We start from the raw sequence: 21,124 nt of genomic DNA, 5'->3' as shown, positions 1-21,124 counted from the left end.
GTTCTAGAGACCGGCCGGCAGGGGCCGCGGCAGGGCCTTCCGTGCGCTAGTCCTCAATACCCCCGCGGCTCCGGTAGTCGCTGCTCCCGGCCCACCGCCGCGCCGTCGTCATCGTCGCCGCCTCCGGGTCCGGGCCCCCGGGGCCGTCCCGCCGCCGCCATGAAGCTGCGGGTCCGGCTACAGAAGCGGACCGGGCCGCTGGAGATGCCAGACGCGGAGCCGACGCTGGGCCAGCTGCGCGCGCACCTGAGTCAGGCCCTGCTGCCCGCTTGGGGTTTCAGGTAGGCGGCCGCGGCGGGACCGCGCCGCGGGCCCAGGAGCCGTGCGCGGGGGCGCGCGCCCGCCCCGGCGGTCACGTGAGGCCGGGCGGTAGCGGGGCGTCGCGGGTTGGGCGTCCCTGGGACTGTGACGCGCGCAGACCGGGCGCGGGCGCTGGGGCTGTAGTTCGCCGGCTCCCGGCTCGAGGAGGACATGGCCCAGCGTCCCGGGGGCTCCCTTCCCTTGCAGGGTGAGCCTTGGCTTCCGTTTCCGCAGCAGAGGAAACCAGGGACAGGACGGGGCGCAGGGGTTCGGCTGGGGGTAGACCTTTCCAGGCTCTGTGGGATTTAAGTTCACTATCTCCAGCTGTCGCAGTATTCCAGGGAAAAGTCAGGAAAGTTCTAGAAGAAGTTAGAAACTGGCCCTCCATCCGAGGCCACCTGCGAGCGGGCCGCTGCTGGGGCGGCCGTGATCTTGAGGCTGTGTTGAGTGTGCGCGTGCCGGGCCCGCGGGGAGCACTTTGACTTACCGCTGCAGAGTTTTACACAGTACGGGGTGTCGGCGTGCTTCATAGCCTTTTATTTCCCTGGTTGAGCTGTTGCTTTTTTGCTAAAACTAAGATAAACGGTGGCTGTGGGATGACCCTGGAGAGCTTGCAGTTTGGGGGTAATGACGTTGAGAAATAACGGACCAGATTCCGCTGTTAATTTACGGGGCTGCAAATGAGACTGCTTTGTTTCCACAGACAGTATTTTCTGGGGACAGTAATCTGGGGGTAGAGGGACAAAGGTAAGGGTGGACCTGTTCACATACCGAGCTAGCGAATTTGGAATTTGAGTGTGCTAAGAAAACAAAAAAAGGGGGTCTCTGGGGGCTTTTTAAGTGAATTCGTCAAAAGAAGACCTTTCTGTTAATTAAGTGGACCCTTTTTATGAGACTTTTATATACTTTGACTTTAGGGAATAGAGTAAAATGAGACCATATTATGAACTTCTCCCCTTTCATTTTTCAGGTTAAGGCACTATATTAAAAGTAAGCCTGTTTTTCTCCAAATTAAAAATGAGGTATTGACATAACTGTGAAGCGTTGTATTAAGTGATATGCCTGTTGTTATTTCTTGGTGTTAAACCTAAGCATTTTGTATGCTGATGCCATTACCCCACCAGAAATCTTCAAAAGTAACTTATTTTTTAAAGATTTTTTCACACACAGGTATACGTATTTTATTAATATTATTTTTAAAAGTAGGGGCAGTCTTGAAAGGACTTTACAAGAGCCCAAGTTAGTTTCTCCTTTGGGTTTGTTTTTACAGTTGAATCTGGTTAACTGGAAGGAATGTAAGCTTCAGCTTCTGAAAGTAAGTTCATTCTTCTGAAAGTATCTTCACTTTATAAAAATGGGTAGTTTTAAAATGACCATAGGACATTATTATTTTTAAAGTGTCTTCTCTGAGCAAGTGCATCTGGGACTGGCATAAAATATTTTTAAAAGGCCTGGTGTTTCTAAGATGGCATTTTCTGATGAATTAAATTTTTTTTTTCGGTTTCAGAAAACCAGTTTTTAACCCCTCCGCTGAAAAGCTGTATGTACTTTAGGAATTTTCAGCTCTTCCCTTTTTCTACATGGGGAGGGAAGGCCAACATTTTTATTAATGATATAATTCTTTAGCTTTTCTACGGGTAGATGTTTGAATGAACATTCTGTTAGATACTTTTAAAACCAACAAACCTTTTGCTGTGACAGATGATCCATAAACACATAGTACATTTGAGGCTTTTTTCTCTTTTTCTGTTGGGATGGTGGTTTTTTTTTGGCATCTGGCAGATTTTCCACATTTATCAAAGGGTTTGAAAACTGAAGCATAGCTACTCATTTTCTCATAAGCAAAACTTCGGTAATTGCTCTACCAAAGACATTTTAATTGGTAAGACAAAGTGTCTTTACATGTGAAAAAAAATTATTTTGAGCACTTTTGAAAATGCGGCATTGCAAGAATAAACAGAACATGATTTTCAAAGGACTTCATCCTTGGTTAACCTCTCAGAAAGGTAATGAAGTCAGCATTGTTGAGTGTAAATGCCTTATAAAATGTGCAATGGTTTGTTAATTACTCCTCACCCGTATGTGGTGAAATGATGGTTATTCTCTCAAATCAGAGAGCCTGTGATATGGAAGGGAGAGTTCGTTCCTTCAGGCTAATTGGAGCTCTTGACTTGTTTAGCCCTGGGATTTTGGATTTGTGCTGTTTTCATTATAAAAGACATCACACATAACTGGTCATCAGTAAGAAAGGTGACATTGTATTTGACACTGGGAGGGATGAATTTATACTCTGTCCTCTACATACTCATCTTTTTGTGATTGTGAATATTCATCTGGGACATGGATCTAGTATTTTGAAACAGACATAATATGACTATTCTGTAAAGACAATGACTTGGGAGCCCTGATTTCACTTTCAGCTCCCATCTTCCCAACTAATGTCTGTTGGTTGTATTTATTCCACAAATGCTTTTATTTGCCAAGTGCTGGAGATACAGTTTTGAACTGGACAGACAAGATAACCGACCTTATGAAACTTAAAGTGCAGTGGTGAGGGTGGAGAAGAGATGATAAATAAATGTGGAATTTTCAAATAGTGACGTTATAATAAAAATAAAACATGAGAATGGAGTAGAGTGATGGAAGCTAGGCGGAAGGCATCTTGGAAGAAGTGGCATTTGAATTGAGACCTGAATGATGAGAGTCAGTCCTCTGGAGATCTGGAAGAGCAAATGCAGAGGCCCAGAGGCTGCCGTGAGGTTCATCTGTTTTGAGGAAGGGACAGAAAGCTTACATTGATAGAGAACAGTGATTGAGGGGATGGGGTAGATGAGGTAGAAGTGGGTAGGGGTCAGATGGTGGGCATCAGAGTCCATGTTAAAGATTCTGTTCCAAGTTCAAATAGAAGCCATTTGAGGATTTTCAGCAGGTGAATGATGTGACACGGTTTGTATTTTAAAAAGACTCTATTTCATTGACTGAAGATGCTGTCAATCTTAAGATGTGCGTTTTATGTAACACTAAAGGAGAGATTGCTGGCAATTAAGCTGTGTTGTGTCATCAGTTTTAAGAAGCATCCCTGTTTCAAAGATACCAGCATTACAAAAGATGTAGAGTGTGTACCTTAGAATTGGTGAGAACATCGGTTAATGATAGAGAATTACTGTATCCTGCTCCCCAGGCTAGAATTGTGGCCATTAGAAATCTATGACCTAAGCATTCAGTGATAAGAACAAGTAATTTTGATAGTTTTTGCAAAAGTTTGGCTTCCTTTTTATTTTTGTTTTGTTTTCGTTACTTAATTCTTCCAGGATCATACCGTGTACCTTATATATGTTCTAAGTGTATTATTGAAGGTAATGGTAGCAGGTAATGGTAGGTAGCTCTTACTATCCTTATCCATCTTTCTTGGCAGTTCTGATACCCGGTTTGCAATCACATTGAACAACAAGGATGCCCTCACTGGAGATGAAGAGACCTTGGCTTCATATGGGATTGTTTCTGGGGACTTGATATGTTTGATTCTTGAAGATGCCATTCCAGCACCTAACTTACCTTCATCCACAGATTCAGAGCATTCCTCACTCCAGAATAATGACCAACCCTCTTTGGCCGCCAGCTCCAATCAGTCCAGCACACAGGATGAACAGCCCAGTGATGCATTCCAAGGACAGGCAACCCAAACTGATGTCTGGAATGATGACAGTATGGTAGGTATTAATATCAAGATGAGAAATGGGGTAGTTGATAAAGCATACTGAATATCCTGAATGATACAGAATTCAATTGAGGTAATTATTATTAGTAGATTGAAGATTATATTCTTGTTGAAATTTTCAAACTGCTAAATGCCTGGACCAGTACTTACTGGCATTCTGAACAACCCAGTTATTACATATTTTGTTCAGACATTCACTCCTTCAGACAAATTGTCCCTTGGCTCCTGTTGTTGGCTCTAAGCTCGTGATTCCCAGCTTAGCTTCTCTGGTCTGCTCCACTCATTAAGGCTGTATAGAGTTCAGTTACTTCCAAATTATTTGCAGGACATTTATACCTGGGTTTTAAGCATTGCTATCTCACACTCTGTGTCGACGTAAATTTGGAAATGTGAACTCCTGTTCTCTTCCCAAACCAGCTGCCCTTTCTGTTGGTGGCACCACTGTTTTCCTCAGTTTAAAACCCTGGAATGATTTTTGACTTCTTATATCCAGCCACTTAACAAGCCCTGTCAGTTCTTCCTTTCCATTCCAGGCTTCCAGTGTCTGTCCTTCAGTCTGCTCTCTGGGTTCGTCTTTTCCCTATACATTTTCGATTATGTTGTTCCCTTGCTCTTTAGTAACTCTGCGTCATTGATATACCTGTGCTTATAATTTTTGAGCTGAAAAGACCATCTGTCTCTAGTTTAACCCTGTCATGTTACAGAGAACGAAAATGTTGTCTCTCTTCCTATACCTAGTTTTTAAGGCTTTTCAGAGCTAATTTCTCTTCTTCCGTCTAGTAAACTATTCTCTCCAGTCAGACCAGACTCTTTATCATCTTCCCTGTACCAGCCTGCACATTCACATGTTCTCATATGCACACGCACACGCAGTCTACCTCCTGCTCCGTGCCTAGCTCTTGCTGTTCCTCCAGCCTGGAATGCACCGCCTTTCCTCCCTCTCCTGTCTCTGCCCGTCTTCCAAGGCCCTGCCAGCCACAGCCCAATGATTGTCTCTAATTTCTTAGTATCGATTCTCTTTATTGCCTTGTAAAACCTCATTATTTATTATCCTGCCTTTGGTTCCTTGTATGGCACAAATGATCACATATATCACTTAATTTTTTAATACTAATATATATGCCATCGTGTTCGTTGTTTTTTGTGTGTATACATATCACTTCAGCTTAGTTTTTTTCCTCGGGCCTTAAACATTTGTGAGTAAGTACGCATTGTGGCATCAAGTATAGACAGATACTAAGAAATGCTTTTTAAAAGATTCGCAAAGTATGAAAATCATCTATGTTGAGTTTTTTTAGAGAGAGTGCACTCAAGCAGGGGGATGGGGAGGGGCAGAGGGAGAGGGAGAGAGAGAAACTTAGGCTCCACGCCTACTGTGGAGGCCGACTCGGGGCTCGATATCACAACCCTGAGATCATGACCTGAGCTGAAATCAAGAGTCGGATGCTTAACCGACTCAGGCACCCCAGATATTTTTAATAATAGTATCCAAAGAGATTAAGCAGTTTAAAAAAGCCCTTATAAAGCTCAGCATATTTATATGAATTTTTAAAAGTAATTATTATGTATCTCAGTGTTTCTGCTTCAGGGAGGTAATCTAGGGAATAATAGAATATTTAGCCACATATTTAAATTATACTTCTGAATCTTCTTTGCTGATAGACTTATTCAGAGATTCTGGTGGAAGGGTCCAGAATCTTGTAAAATGTACTTGTAAAAATGCCCAGTAAGAACTTTTCATAGTATATGTGACTAGCTTCCTTTTGGAAAATTTTGACAAATTACTACTGCTTCAAGTTAGTCATTTCAGTTCTAAAAGCATGTTGTTTTGTATTGTAAGACTTGTATAGGTGACGGTAAAACATTAGTGTTGAAGGTGAGCTTGGAATCTCATGAGTGTGCTGTAAGCCCTCGCAGCAGTGAGATCTGCTGATTGCAGAACGAAGTATTAGTGAGGGAAAATAGCTGGGTAAAACTGGAAACAATAGGAAAATTTTACTCTTGTAATTACGTGTAAATTAATTTTCTTAGTTCATATATTTGGGAATTCTCCTAGAACCTGTTGAGTCTTTGATGGAGAATGGGGATAACCTGGTATCAGACCCCAATGTTAACCCTAAACTGAATTTTAATTACTTGTTTCTATCATTCGTAAATGGTGTGACAAGTGATCTGTTCAGAGAAGCGGTGCTGAACATTTTTTCCCATTTTCACATGCATGAAGAATATGATAAGTATTCATATCATATCAGAACGGCTCAGAATGTCAGTGGTTCTAATGGAGTGGGAGTAAGGTTTGATAAGTTCACCAGGGAATTCCGATATCTTCCTCCCATGGCATTATCAGTTTTAGGGTGACTCTTTTTAAATATATCCACATGTATTGTCTCGCACGCAACTGTCAGTAAGCAGTAAATAGCCAGAAGTTAGGTAGAGTAGATAAGAAGCAAAGAGCTTTCGTACTTCATAATTTAGGTGTTAAATGGTTTTAATAAGTAGTTTCTGTTTGTTCAGAAATACCATGGAGCCTCCTTTTTAGATAGTGCGAATTGTCATTGGCCTGTAAGTTTTCACAAATGAATTTGGATCTTTTCCATAAGCCAGTAAGGACTAGGTCCTCAGGGATTTCGGAAGAACAGCCTCTTGCTCCCTTATATTTTTCCACCCTTTCGTTCATCCTACGTAATTTCTTATTTCCTCTATCCCTTCTTAATGGAAATATGAACTTAAAGAGAAGAACCATGTGTTTTGCATCAGGAGTTGAGTACATGTGTAGGAAACAAACCTGAGCAAAAGTAATAGGTAACATAGTCTTACTGAAGCAGTGTATTGTATCTGAAAGCCTGAACTGCGAGTCTGGAGATCTTGGTTCATTTCAGGTTTTTATTAGCTGGCAGCCTTGGTTATGTTATTTAATCTGAGTCACAATTAAAACATGTCTAAAAAGGCAGCATCATCTGACTTGCCTGTTTTATAGAATTTGTATGATGTAAACGAGAAGACACAGAAAACAAAACCATTAAGAAATTGTAAGATACTGTCCTTAACATTGGTTCAGCAAGCATTTGTTGAGCACCTACTGTGTGCCAGGTACTGTACTGGGATTATAAAAGTAGGTGAAACGGAGTCTGTTCCTTTCTAAGCTTGCAGTCCTGGTGGGATGTCGATGTGTCATTGGGAAAGTGCGGTGCAGCGTGGTAAAGGGCAGCAGTCAAGGCCTTTGCAAGGCGGGCTGCTGGTTCGTGCTGCCTCTTTGGCAGAGGTGGGAATGCTGGCGTGGGGAGGAGGGACTGGCAGGAAGTGGGCTTAACAGAATCAGGAACCTGAGGAAGTGATGAAGGGCCTTTTATGCTAGGAAGCTTTAGCCATTTGGACTTCATTTTCTAGGCCTGCGTTTCTCAGCATGTTGTCTATGAAACACTTCTTTTCTGAGATCATAAGTAGGTGTTAAGGGGATGCTGAGCACTGAGGAAGGAGGGTGGTGTTTCTTGGCTGAATGTTGTGCACACATTATTGTTATTGGAAATGGCAGAGCTCTGTAATGCCCCAGTGTATTTTGCGAATATGTAGGGTGAGGTTTGGTGGCTATCGCATGTAGTAGTGTTTTCTAAACTTCATGGATTGTAGAACTCTCTTTTCCTGAGGACATTGAGGGTTATGCTCCAAGGCACAATTCAGGGACATGCTGCTATCCGCATTGGGGAAATACTGGGAGGTTTTAAGCTGGGACATGGGACATGGTTGAATTCTTAATCGTCAAAAGCTCTGGCAGCAGGTGGAATGTCTTGGAAAACAAAGGGGAGTCATGGATACTTGGGGAGGCTGTTTCTGGAAGCCAGGAGGTAAAGGAGTCTGAGGTACCCTTGGGGAGCAGTAGGGGCAGATTTTAGGGATATTTAGGAGGTAATTCAGTGGAACTCTGAAGACCCATCACATGGGAGGTGGAGTTTAGGACGGTGGAGGGCGAAGGCTAGGTCGATGCCCAGGTTTTTGGCATACTGGCCAGAACTAATGGAGATGAGGAATTCAGTGTGGAGGAGTAGATTGCCAGCTCCTTTATTTCGGAGGGCTCGCTTAAAATGTGTCCCATTTCTGAAACTAATAATGTGCTTTGGCTTTGAGCACTAATCTGAGTTCACTTTAGGGTACAAAGTAAACTGTAAAAACCAAAGTTTTTTAATGAATTCATGGTTTTTGTTATTTTTTTCAGTCGGGGCCTAGTCAGCCTTTCGAAGCTGGGTCAGTGCAAGATGTTGTGGATATGGAAGAGGGCGCAGGCGTCTTCCCCTCCGAACCGATGCTCTGCAGTGAATCGGAGGAAGGGCAAGTGCCACATTCATTAGAGATCCTGTATCAGTCCGCTGACTGTTCTAACGCCAGTGATGCCTTGATAGTATCGGTACATCTCCTCATGTTGGAGTCAGGTTACATACCTCAGGTAAGACTCCAAGCAGAAATCAAACATCTTGTTAGGGTTTTAGTTTCCCATTGGGAATGGGGACACATTGATAAACATCACTAGGGTAGTTTGGTTTTCTAGATTTCTGTATAAAGATAAAAGATTATGTATGAGAATATGAAGTAAACTGTGGTCAGAAGAGTGGGATGGGTATGTCTAGATGGCTGGGTCACTGGATTTTTATGTTAATGGCTCTGAATTGTCAATAATCTAGTAAGATTCAGTTAGGAAGAGGGGCATTGTTTCTTTCTTTCTTTTCTTTCTTTCTTTCTTTCTTTCATTCATTCATTCATTCATTCATTCATTCATTCATTCATCGGTTGGTAAGTTTTTACCAGTGACAGGTGCAGTGCTTTGTCCCTGCTCTCAGGTTGCTTATAGTCCAGGAGTGGGGGAGAGAGACAGTCTACAGTCCGTCATACTGTACTGGTGAAATTCTAGGAGAGATGTCTATGTATATGGGATGCCAGAGAGTCACGGGGGAGAACGGTTAGAGTTTCTCAAACCTTGATGTGCCTAAGGATACCTGGAGATCTTACTAATGCAGATTCTGACTTATTTATCTATTTAAATATTTTATTTATTTATTTGAGAGAGACCGAGAGCATGAGCGGAGAGGAGAAGCAGACTCCCCACTGAGCAGGGAGCCCGATGCGGGGTTCAGTCCCAGGACCCTGGGATCATGACCTGAGCCAAAGGCAGATGCTTAACCGACTGAGCCACCCAGGCGCCCCTGCACATTCTGATTTAATAAGTCTAGGGTGAAGCCTGAGACTCTGCACGCGCCCACGCAGTAGTCATGCTGCTGGTCCGTGGGCCATGTGAGAGTCACAGAGATGTAGAGCAGTGCAGTGACCATTGCCACCCGCAGGGTGCCGTGCCCTGAGCCAGGAATTTGGGTATAAAGATACCGGGATAAGTCCTTGTCCCCAAGGAGTCCATAAGTCGGGGAGAGAAACAAATAAAAAGAAAATTGTGATGTTTTATCATAGAAGTGTGTAACAGTAGAAATATGAACAGAGTGTTAGGGGATAAAAGAATGACAAGCAGGATTTTTTTGAAAGGCCTCACAAACAAAATGATAACTGAGCTGTGGGTCTTGAATAATGATACGGCTTTGCTGGGCAGAGAAGTGAGTGTTCGAAGAGAGAACTCAATCCCTGTCTCTGATGTTATTATATCTCCTTGAACAAACATTTTGATGGAGGATAATATATTGTAACAGTTTTCTGTTAAAATTTTATTAATGACGATAGTAATGATTTGTCAAGTTTTATTAAGGGGACCATATGGGATGCTTATTTCCAGACAAGTTAGGGGCCTCTTGGATTTTTAGTCTCTTTGAGAGTAACCCTTTTCCTCATTGTTTCTCTTTGATTTCACTCGCCAGGGGACTGAGGCCAAGGCTCTGTCCATGCCGGAGCGCTGGAAGTCGGGCGGTGTGTACAGGCTGCAGTACACGCATCCTCTCTGCGAGGGCGGCTCTGCGGCTCTGACCTGTGTGCCTTTGGGAACCCTGGTCGTCATAAACGGTAATTGCACAGCACAGTCACGGTTGTCAGTTCTCCAGAGCGGACCTGTTCCTCTCCAGACATCGTCTAGCTGCTTCGGTGGTTGGCTCTCATGATCTAGTCGAGTCTTTCCCCTCTCTGCTTAGTCCCTGGGCCACGGATCACATGAGCCGGGAAAGTGACAGACGACGTGGGTTGCTGTTCTGGCGTCAGGCTTCTCTCTTGGGGCAGCCGTACCCTTCAGCTGTCCTCACCTTGGGATGTGTTTGCTCTGGGGCTGTTGTAATCATCGGGGTGAGATGATCTATTACATATGAGCTCTTTGTGCCACAAATGACTTTTTTATGCCTATTTTTTTGACTGAGGTCTGGAACTGAGAGATGGTAAGAGGTGAGATTGAAGTCACTTTTTTGAGGTCACTTTGTATCCCGTTTGGCGTCTCTGAATGGTACTGCATAGACACACGGCTGAGCACTGCCTGCGTGCGTGTGTGCTTGCTCCCCCCCCGGCCCTGGCGCCTGCAGGGAGGTCACTCTGAGTGTTGCTCTGTCTACTTGTCTTTCACAGTGGCAGTTTCACAGGGATGGCAGCTCGTTCCGTTTTTGTATTTCATTTTAGCTCAGATGCCACCCGAAGTCCATACGTCTACTGGTGGTCTGTGGAAGAGTCCCCTAATCACACGTTCTGCAGAGCCCGTGGAGTGACTGGAATCCTCTCTGCTCTGTTGTGATTTTTGAGGTTTATCCCTTTAGCTAGATAAGACCGTACGATGAGCTTGGAATGACTGCACTTTTGATTTTTCAGGACAGCTCGCCTTTTGTGTAGCCAAGGCAGTTGCTGCGATGTGCTCAAGCCCCGAGTCTCAGCAGCTGCTGGCGCTGCCGAGGTGGAGGAGGCTTTCTAGCCCCCGAATCGCCACTTAAACCTGGAGCAGCACCATGTTCGTCTGTTGCGTGTATCGAGGTCCCTTGTAAAATTTTGTTTGAAAAATGTTCTGCAAAAATTTATTTTGAAAACTACCATTCTACCCTGTCTTGTTCTTTGAAATGAAAGGTCGTTCCAGGTCCCCTGTGATGTGATTTCTGCTACTTTCCTTTAATAACTAGATTCTTTGAAATGTTCCTTTCAAGTCTCCCGTTTCACCAGCTTTAACAGCTTTGGTGGTATTCCACGTTTGTCAGGATGTGACTCCCGACGCAGGAGGACTAGCCGTGTCCCCTCAGCGTTCATCCAGTGAGCACGTGACACTTCCAGCGGGGCGTCCATGCACGGGCAGCCGTTTGCCTCACCCGGTGCTCTGCTCCACCACCTTGGAGCTTGCGAGGCCGAAGCCGCCCAGTAGTGACTGTGAGGTGGTCATTTTTGCCTCTGTTTCTTACAAAAGCTCTTTAACAACACGTATCGTAGCCTCTGTTCACTGGTTTCAGGATACACAGCGTAAAGGGAATGGCTGCTACATCTCCCGATGGTTCCTTAGTTTCTGTTCTCTCGTTCTTGTGCTGCTCTCGGCACATCGGCTACTCGCGGACTTGCTGGCAGCCAGCCATTCCAGGCTCGAGTCTTTGCAGAGGAGCAGTGTGTCCTTCGGTCTCTCTGTCACCCAGGACCTCCTGCTCAGCGCGCACGTGCATAAGCACAGCACGGGCTCTCGCATGGAATGGGGTGAAGTGTGCCTTTGTGGTCACGGGTGAAACCAAACCCTCGGACGATGGCAAGAATAGTGGTCCTTTGGGTCTAGAAAGAGCTGATGTTGTGGAAACTAGCAGGATTCGTTTAATAAACAAGGGAAGACTCCTTGCCAAGGGTTAAAAAAAAAAATAAATGGAGTTTTTAGTGGTCTTGTCAGAAATAATGATTTTATTATGTTTAACTGTCTCTTATTACCCTTGCTGCATATCTTTCAATTACTAATAAGCTGCTGTCGGTAATGCCTAGTGGATTTTGTATAAAGCGTGCATACTTTAGTTTTTAAAGGTGTTTTAGAGTGATTTTATTTGATCTGGTGGCAGGTTCACACTTCGCTGCGAGGGAAGGAAATAGCGTAGAGCAGTTTGTGTTCTGCACGTGTCCTTTGTATGTTGGGCAGGGAGATGCAGGCCCGAGCTAAAACACGAAGGCCGTTGCCGAACTGACAGGAGTTGTTTGTCTCTTTTGCTTATTTACAGCTACACTAAAGATCAACAGTGAGCTCAGAAGCGTGAAGAGATTGCAGCTGCTGCCAGAATCATTTATTTGCAAAGCAGAACCAGGTAAGAAAAGCATGATTGAACTTTGGGGATGAAGCTTCGAGAGGTTCACTTTAGGAAAACTGAAAGGTGTAATGTCTGAGAGACTGAAAATTTCTGCATGAGATTAAAGCAAATTTAAGACCCATTGCAGAGTATCTGTTTCTTTCCTGCTTTTCCTAGGGTCTTGGAGTGCCGGATTATGTGTGCACGGCCATTATGGAATGACACTAGCCTGTAATTCATCCCACACTGTACTGCTGCTTCCTAATTTCTGAATTAATCTTTAGATTTTTCCAGCATCGTATTTAACCAGTATGGAGAGGATCTGTGTTTTGTGGAAACCACACGAAGCACCTTCACTATTGAAGATTATCAGAGGAAAAACTACTTGGAATCATTAATTTAAACGACATACATTTGTTGGCTGTTTGATCAGATTGGAAGTACCGGAAGTTTACATTCGAGGCGTGGTTTTGCTTGTATTCTGTAAGATTATTAGTAGGTGCAGAGACAAATTTTCCTTCTTATTTTTTCAGTTAAATCCAAAGTATGAGAAGCAGGTCAGCAGTTGAAGGAGGGGAGATGGGTGGAGAGGGAACTCCTGTCTTTAAGTGCTGGTTCTGTGCTGGACCTGCGCCTTGACAGACACTACTCCATTTCACCCTCCTGGTAAACTTGGGAGGGTTTTACAGTCCAGCTGTGGCGTGGCGTGGCGCCATAGAGCGGTGACATTGACAGCAGTGTCTTTGAGGGAAGGCTACCTAGATCTCCGTCTTTGCTGTGAAGGCCTAGAGACTTACTCTTGTTAGTTCCCTGGAGACATCAGGCCCTGAGTTCCATGAACTTCCATGGACCAAAACTGATGGCAACAGGGGATGTCTGGATACATATTGTATAGTGGTCTCTGAACATTTAACATCACCCTAGACCAGTGTTTTCTCAGCCTTCTTTTCATTATCAACCCCCTGAGGAGCCACTGGAGAAAATTCGTCCCCCACCCATTCTCTCCCATGAAATTTTACTACTGTAGTTATAGTGTATTTTCATTGTGTACTGTGGCCCTTTGGAGGGACACAAACCAATGGTATAGCTAGGGTTTTTGTTCTGTTTGCCCTCTAAGAATTTTGTCCCATTGTGGGCAACACTGCCCCTGTTGAGAGTACACGAACTAGACTGATAAATCTGTAAAGATGGTCTTACCATTGGGACCGGAAAAACTTGAAATTCCTTGGCCACAACACTTCAGTCCTGTTGATACTAGGAAAGACCTGCTATGGGGAGTAGAAATACTCTGCACTCCACAGTACTAGAGGTTATTATGCCCATTTTACAGATTAGGAGACAGGGTCTAGAGAAGGTTAAATTACTTCAAGTTTACAGAGCTAATAAGTGGTGGAATTTAGGATTAGAATAGATTTGATCCTAAGCCTATTTTTTTTTTAAAGATTTATTTATTTGAGGGAGTGAGAGAGAGAGAGCGCGAGAGCATGCACAAGAGGGGGGAGGGTCAGAGGGAGAAGCAGACTCCCCGCTAAGCAGGGAGCCTGACATGGGACTCAATCCCAGGACCCTGGGATCATTACCTGAGCTGAAGGCAGACGCCTAACTGACTGAGCCACCTGGGCACCCTTCCTAAGCCTATTTTTTAAAGACCTCTTTTATATTAATACAGCTTAGATTCATATTTCTTATCTGATTTCTGTTAAATAGAAAGGAAGTAAAAGGGGAGGAAGAAAATTAATACTGTTCTATTATAGTAAGTTTATAGACTGTATTAAATATTTTCAATATAGTACTTTCATGTTGGGTAAAAGTATAGAACACTGCTCATTTGACATTTTAATTACTTTTTACTGTGACTTAGAGTACCTAATATCTACTTATTTATAAGTTTCTGATCACTTTTATAATAGATAAGGAAAAAGCTTTTTTAAAAAAGTCAGTTTTTGCAAATAATGAATCATGGAACATTGCATCAAAAACTGGGGATGTACTGTATGGTGACTAATAACAAAATAAAAATTATTTAAAAAAAAAGTCAGTTTTCATACTTGAAAAAAAGCCTTAAACCAAATTCATTTGTTAAATATCTTGACATTTGATTTCAAGTCAAGACGAAGCTATCAAATTATGAAGGGTGTTTGATTTCTTACAGATAGTGGGGTACCTAGTTACAGAATGGGACGGGAGCACGCATAAACTGATGAGCTGTGATACACCTGGCACCGTGCGTGGAGCTTTGCATTTTAACCACTCTTGGGTGCATTGGTGGTACCTCGTTTCAGTAGGTGAGCAAACAGGCGTGGCTCAGAGGGTTCAGTGCCGGTAAAAGTGTAGCAGAACTGCAGTGGGGACTTGGGTGGCGTTTGGCACAGCTTCCCCTGCTGCAGTCTACATGCAGGTGAATCATCTGGGATCCTGTGAAAATGCAGGTTCCGATTATGAAAATCTAGGTCTGTGGTAGGGCCCGAGATTCCGTCGTGCTAAACAGTGTCCAGGTGATGGCAGCCCACGCTCTGGAGTGGCAGTGTAGTGGCCTAAATGAGTGCGTTGGAGCCAGACTTAGGTTTGAACCCTGCTCTGCCACTTACGGTGAGGCCTTGCATGGGGTTTTAGTATCTGTCCTGTTTTTTTAAAATGGGGTCAGAGTATTTGTCTCCTACTGATGTGAAAGCTTGAAGAGTGCTTGACACAGTTGCCGACAGCTGGTCCTCACGGGACAGATACCGTTCTCCTTCTGCTGGGACCTGAAGAGCGGCCCCCACTTGACACTCCCAGAGCCTGGGCAGCTGGGCAGGTGCTCAGGAAATCATGTTGTGTGCGATTCTCAGCCCACACGGTTCCCACTATAATTGTAGCCTGTGGGCTGTGTCAGTTGCCTACAGCTCAGTCTGAAACCGTGAGATTTTTAGCTTTACATCTGAGATTGAACTTCCAAAGCCACACACTGTTTCTTCATCTGCTAGAGACTTTGGTTCATGTCTGTCTATGTAGGAATTATTTGTGAAAATTTACCGCTTGGATTTGTTAACAGTGGAGGATACCATTTCAGGTTTTGCCACTTGATTTTGTGTTTTGATTTTTCGTTAAAAAATATATTCCAGGGGAAAGTGTAGCCAAGATATACAAAGATCTTCAGAAGCTCTCTCGTCTCTTCAAAGACCAGCTGGTGTATCCTCTTCTGGCTTTTACCCGACAAGGTGAGAGAAGATGAATGATCACAGGCCCGGCGGCCTAGACAGAATAGTAACAGTTCATGTATTATGCTTGTGACTCTGACATGGGACTCTTGCCTCTTTTCTCCTCCTGGTGAAATTCTGATCTTCTGAAACGAAGGTTTACTGTTAATTCCTTACCTGGTACTTACTTCCTCTTTGTGTTTCCTCAGCATTTGGTGCATCTTTATTGTAGCCTCTCCCACTGTATCATATTTGTTGATATAAGTTCTTTCCACCTCAGGTTTTCAAGATCTTGAAAGCAGGGAAGAGGTCTTGTCCACTTTTGTGGTCTCATGGCCTAACACAGGGTCTGGTCCATACTAGGCATTCAATAAGTACATAAATAATGTATAGCCTGTAAATTGGGGCTGAAGTTTTCTTAAAACATGATTTATTGGGGGCTGTCTGCTAGGTACCGTGGGTATTTCACATGCATTCTTTTTTAATGCTAACAACTTTGAAGGAGATTTTATTCTCATTGTATAGATGATGAAACTTAGTACTAAGTTATAATTCAGAATTCTTACATTAACTAGCTCTTATTTATGTTGTAGTAAAAAAATATTTTAAAACCTCTGTGACTTAAAGCAGACACTCTTCTCACTCACGTACTTGTTGTATGGGGGTTAGCTGTGGCTGAGGGAGGAGTGCTTCTCCAGGGCATGCTCTTGTAGTGGAGGAGAAAGAAGGCCAATGGCCCAGCCACATGCTGGATCTTCAAGCTTTTGCTTGGAAGTGATACGCCACTTCCACTCACATTTCATTGGACAAAGCCAATCAAAATGGCCAAGCCTGATGGCAGTGCGGTGGGGAAGTGTAATTAGAGGCTAGAAAATGAGAATCCTGTTCTGCCACAGTCCTTTAGCTGGAAAATAACTGCAGATTTATACAAGTAGATATTTGGCTTTTATTTGCTATCTGTATATTGAGTTATTTTATTGTTTATTTTTTAAAAAAGATTTTTATTTATTTGTCAGAGAGAGCGAGCACAAGCAGGGGGAGCAGCAGGCAGAGGGAGAAGCAGGCTCCCCCTGAGCAAGGAGCCCAATGTGGGACTTGATCCCAGGACCCTGGGATCGTGACCTGAGCTGAAGGCAGATGCTTAACCGACTGAAGCACCTGGGAGTCCCATATTGAGATACTTTAGGTCTCCAGTTGCATGGTCCATGCTGCTGTTATCTTAGTTTTCTTCTTTAGGTGGTGGTAATGGAAGAGAAAAATGTGAATTTTAAAACCCTAATTGGATTTCAGTTATCTTTGCTAGTGGAGAACAGTATCACATCTGTTTAAAGGAGCTAATACTGAATCATTTTCATCTGACTTTGGAAGACGTTGTTTTTATTTTCCCTCCTTGACTTCTGAAATTTATCTCCTTCCCTTTTTTTCCTAGCCTGCTAGACCACAAATAATAGTACTTGCTAACACTTGACTGCACTCTGTGTGTATTCACACATTTAATCTCAACTCAGGGAGGTAGGCAGTACTATTCACCCATCTTACTGATAAGGGAGTTGAATTATAGTTTAACTTGTCCAAAGGCACACAGCTACTAAGTGGCAGCATTGGGAACTAGACATAAAAGCCAGCGAATCACCCGTTTTCTGTAGTTGAATAGAGAAGTTTTTGTGGATTGAATATTGCTCAAAACAAGGGAGGCCATTGTCAAAGTTATTCATTTGGTTTGTATTAAAAAGTTTTTGTCTTTCCACTAAAATATAGAGGCAATAAGGGACTAAGTAGTAGTAGCCAACTGGTCGACCTGGGGTTAAAAGTTTGTTGTACGTGTCACATACTTGGGTAATGGAGACTACCCTCTAATTTGTCATTTAGGAGCAAGTTGGTAACTTCGTTAAATATGTGGGGAAAGCTAGATGTTCTTTACTCAGTGATGCCTGTTCTTTTTTTCTTTACAGCACTGAACCTACCAGATGTATTTGGGTTGGTAGTCCTTCCGTTGGAGCTGAAGCTGCGGATCTTCCGACTTTTGGATGTTCGTTCTGTTCTTTCTTTGTCTGCAGTTTGTCGTGACCTCCTTATTGCTTCAAATGACCAGCTACTGTGGAGATGTTTATATCTGCGGGATTTTCGAGGTGATTGTTGTGATGCCATATTAATCTCTTTCTTACCGAGGTCTTAATTATTTAGCTTGCGAAAAGTTTTTAGTCGTAGGCTCTTTTTTTTTTTTATTAACAGTTGCAAATAATCATAACCTGTAGCCTTGCTGGAAGGAGATTCTAAGCCTCATATACTTTTGCCTGTATCCTGAAAACTCTTCCCAGTCTTTTTTCTGTTCTCCATAACCCAAATAGCATAATAGACGAGGTAGAATATTTCAGGATAGAAAAATTTCAGGTTCATTCTTTCTTTTTAGACCGTCCTCCGTATGTGACTTAGCAGTCTGGTGCATTTCTAAAATCCCATGGTTGTGACCGTGTGTACAAGTTAAGAGAGCCCTGCTTGCTTCTCTCTGGCACATTGCTAGGGAAGCTTTATTTCCATATAGTCCCATTTATGGTGACCTGGTGATCATTGCAGCAGTGATGACTGTGGAACTTGGGGTGGGGAGAAGTCACCCCAAATGTAAAAGTCCTTTGCCTGGTGTATCAAGATTTCCAGATACAGGCCTGGAAGCTTGATTGTGGAATTTCTTTACTGCGTGTCAGCGTTTTTTTTAAATTGGTTTGACCCTGAGGTGGGTCATGAAATCAGTGTCATGGGTCACTAAAAAAAAACCCATATGCATTTTATAAAGTAGCTGTAAACTTCTACTTCATTTTATGTACATATAGGTATATACTGCGTTGCAATGTAAAAAAGTATTTGTGGTTCACGTCAAGAAAGTGTGAGTGACGGTGCTACGTATAATGGACCCTCTTGGCAGCTGTAAAAATCTAGCAGGTGGATCCCCTTCCTTTTCTTTTCGTATTGAGAATATTATGTAGAGTCATTTGGATTGTTAAAAAACTTTTTTTTTTCTTTAAAACCTCAAAACGTAAGAAGTGAATGATCTGGGTTTTCCTTGTCCTTCTCCTTGATTCCCGAGGTCCTTTTTCTACATTATTTATGCCCCTGAATCCAGAGTTCAAAATATCATTTGTTCCAGGAGGCAGCAAGTATCATCTTAAATTTTAAAAAAACAATTATAGTCAAGAAGAAAAGACAGAATGACCAAAGTATGTAGAAGAACTAGCTGAAAAACAGGCTGTGATAAAAAGGGCAAAAAAGCCCTTTTACGTACATATTCAAATTCAGATATAAAATGCAATCAGTCTCTATCTCATTTCCAGATTGTGGTCCATAATCTGGTATCTGTAAGCTGAGGGTTTAGATTTTATAATGAATTTCCCTGTGGGCATAATGTTATGGGACAGGAGATTTTATAAAATCTTCCTTCCATGCCCATAGCTTCCCAAGAAGACATCTCTTTTATCTAAACTCTTCATTAGACTTAAAGTTGAAGGGGTTCCTCTTTCCTCATTTCACATATTTCAAGTAAATAAGTATATTAAATACTTAGTTGTTGTGGTCATACTTCAGCGAGTTGGGAGAAAATAACCCAGACATGGAAGAAAACTTGAAGTCAGCTTCCTCCAGTAATGATGGGCTGCGATGCGCGCCCAGAGTGTCACCCAGTCAGTGTCACAGAAAGTCGGGTTAGAAGCAGCCGCCATGCCCAGATGAGACTGGGGGAGGAGGTGCAGCGAGGGACGCTTGGGCAGGGAGAGCGGCCGGAGGGCCTCCGTGTTCCCTAGGGCATCTGCACATGGACTTCCCGCGAGCACGGAATGGCGACAGTTGCCTTCAGCCAGAGAGAGAGGTCTGAGTCAGGTGCCAGGTGCGGGTCCTGCGGGGTGTGGTAAACAAATGATTTGTGTTCCTTTTTGTGCTTTGTGTGTAAGCTTCAGTTTCCTTAGGACAAACGAAAAAGTGCTGTTTAATGCTGGACGTATGAAGCATTTTAAATCCTTATTTTTTGTTTCTGGTTTTTTTTTTTTTTTTTTTTTTGTAGATGGTACTGTTAGAGCTCGGGACACAGATTGGAAAGAAGTAGGTATTAATATCAAAGTTAATGTTAATATAAGCACAGAAATAACTAGTGAGTTAATACGTTAAAGGCATATTATCACTTTTGTTATGTATGAAATCTGTTTTTATTGAATTTATTGCTAATTTTCAGTAAATGAAAGTGTTTTTAACTTTTATCTTAGACTTTGTCATTTTCTTAATTACATAGGAAGAAGAAATATTACTGCAATGATTGTTTTTCACCTTTACTTGATATAAAACATTCTCTCTTCCTCTGTTGCAAAAAAATCTGGAGTTTCTGTGTGGGAGTGGTCCAGCGGTTCAGCTCATTAGACTAGTATGTTATGAAGAGAATAAATGTCGTACATGCAGACGCCTACTGTACGAGACATTGGCAGGACTGAGAGAAACGGGGGGGGGGGCAGCTAGAGAAGAGTCTTCCACTGTGTTCTCCGCTCGCAGCACTGCTCTTTAGGAAGATGGGCCAGCCTCTGAAATTGGCATCTCTTTTTTGTTGTGGTTTAAGTTGAGATCCATTAGGAACATGATTTAGGTGAAAAAGTGAATTTAAATGCTGTCCCCCCTCCCCCCAGGACCTTAACTTTATATTTTGCGGTATGATATTCTCAGTAGATATTTACATTTTCTACTTTCAAGAAAAGCTGACCTAAAATTGCATATTCGTTCGAGAGCTCTAGCTTGCAGTCGTGGAAGGACATGTCACTCAGTTATCCTTGCTTGGGAGTCAGTGTTTCTCCAAAGCGGCGCAGTTGCTCAGTTGCAGTGGTGGTTAAAGAGCAGTTCGTTCGGCCTTGTCCTTACAGCTACTGCCTTACGCGTGCAGATGGAAACCGGGCCCTCTGCTCCAGAGTGTGGGAAAAGGAAAGCGTAGAGAGGGCAGTGGAAGCAAATTGGAACTTTGGGGAAACATCCAGATCACTTACCATATCTCGTGCTTGTGTTTCTACAGCTGTACAGGAAGAGGTACAAACAAAGAAAAGAAGCTCAGAGAGGGCGCCACGTGTTGTTCCCGCCATCGTCGCCCCACCCCATCCCGTTCTGCCCCAGCCCCTGGCACCCCAGGCCTTTTCCTCCCAGCTCTCTCCTTCCTCCAGGAATTATTGGTGGAGAATATGATGAAAGATTAACACTTCCCTTTGTTGGGGACCCCATCAATTCACTCATCCCTGGGCCCGGGGAGACACCAGGCCAGTTCCCTCCACTCAGACCACGTTTTGATCCAATTGGCCCGCTTCCGGGACCTAACCCCACCTTGCCAGGGCGCGGAGGCCCGAGTGACAGATTTCCCCTAAGGCCCAGCAGGGGTTGGCCAACTGACGGCCGGCTACCTTTCATGTGATTGATTTGTAATCTCACTTCTGGAGCTTGTTTGGTTTTTCTTTTTTAAAACCACAGATGTCATCTTGTTGGAGTGCTGATCTCTAGGGTTTTCTGATTGTGATGGTGAAGAATGTACTCACAGTGGCCTTCCAGTAGATAGACTTAAAGCTCCAGGGGTGGTAGGGCCCAGAGGGTCCTGTATGACCGAGTTGGCCTTGGAAATAGTTGGCTACTGACCTCCCCACTCTGAGTTCCCCTCCCGAGTGAAGGTTGTTCACTGATAAATGTTCTGCACCAGATTAAAAAAATTAAGTATCAATCAT

The 21,124-nt window shown here is 43.3% G+C and overlaps 1 protein-coding gene across 3 annotated transcripts; it reads left to right on the top strand.

Moving 5' to 3' along the window:
* Window positions 1-147: 147 nt before the first annotated feature.
* Window positions 148-21,123, top strand: FBXO7 (F-box protein 7). 3 transcript variants are annotated; one of them, XM_045779590.2, is made up of 9 exons: window positions 148-281; window positions 3,716-4,010; window positions 8,229-8,456; window positions 9,868-10,009; window positions 12,154-12,237; window positions 15,321-15,416; window positions 17,348-17,524; window positions 19,444-19,481; window positions 20,431-21,123. In XM_045779590.2, the coding sequence occupies exons 1-9, from the start codon at window positions 160-162 to the stop codon at window positions 20,818-20,820; spliced, it is 1,572 nt and encodes a 523-aa protein (XP_045635546.1). In that variant the 5' UTR covers window positions 148-159; the 3' UTR covers window positions 20,821-21,123. The 3 variants fall into 3 exon arrangements, with proteins under 3 accessions (XP_045635546.1, XP_045635547.1, XP_045635549.1); XM_045779593.2 differs by lacking the exon at window positions 148-281 and adding an exon at window positions 355-508 and having other exon boundaries at window positions 3,868-4,010; XM_045779591.2 differs by lacking the exon at window positions 8,229-8,456.
* Window position 21,124: the final 1 nt, after the last annotated feature.

The sequence above is a fragment of the Ursus americanus genome, chromosome 17 (assembly GCF_024610735.1).
Source record: "Ursus americanus isolate L20-20 chromosome 17, mUrsAme1.1.p, whole genome shotgun sequence".
In the NCBI taxonomy this organism is placed as follows: Eukaryota; Metazoa; Chordata; class Mammalia; order Carnivora; family Ursidae; genus Ursus; species Ursus americanus.
This window is presented reverse-complemented; position numbering and strand designations above follow the sequence as displayed.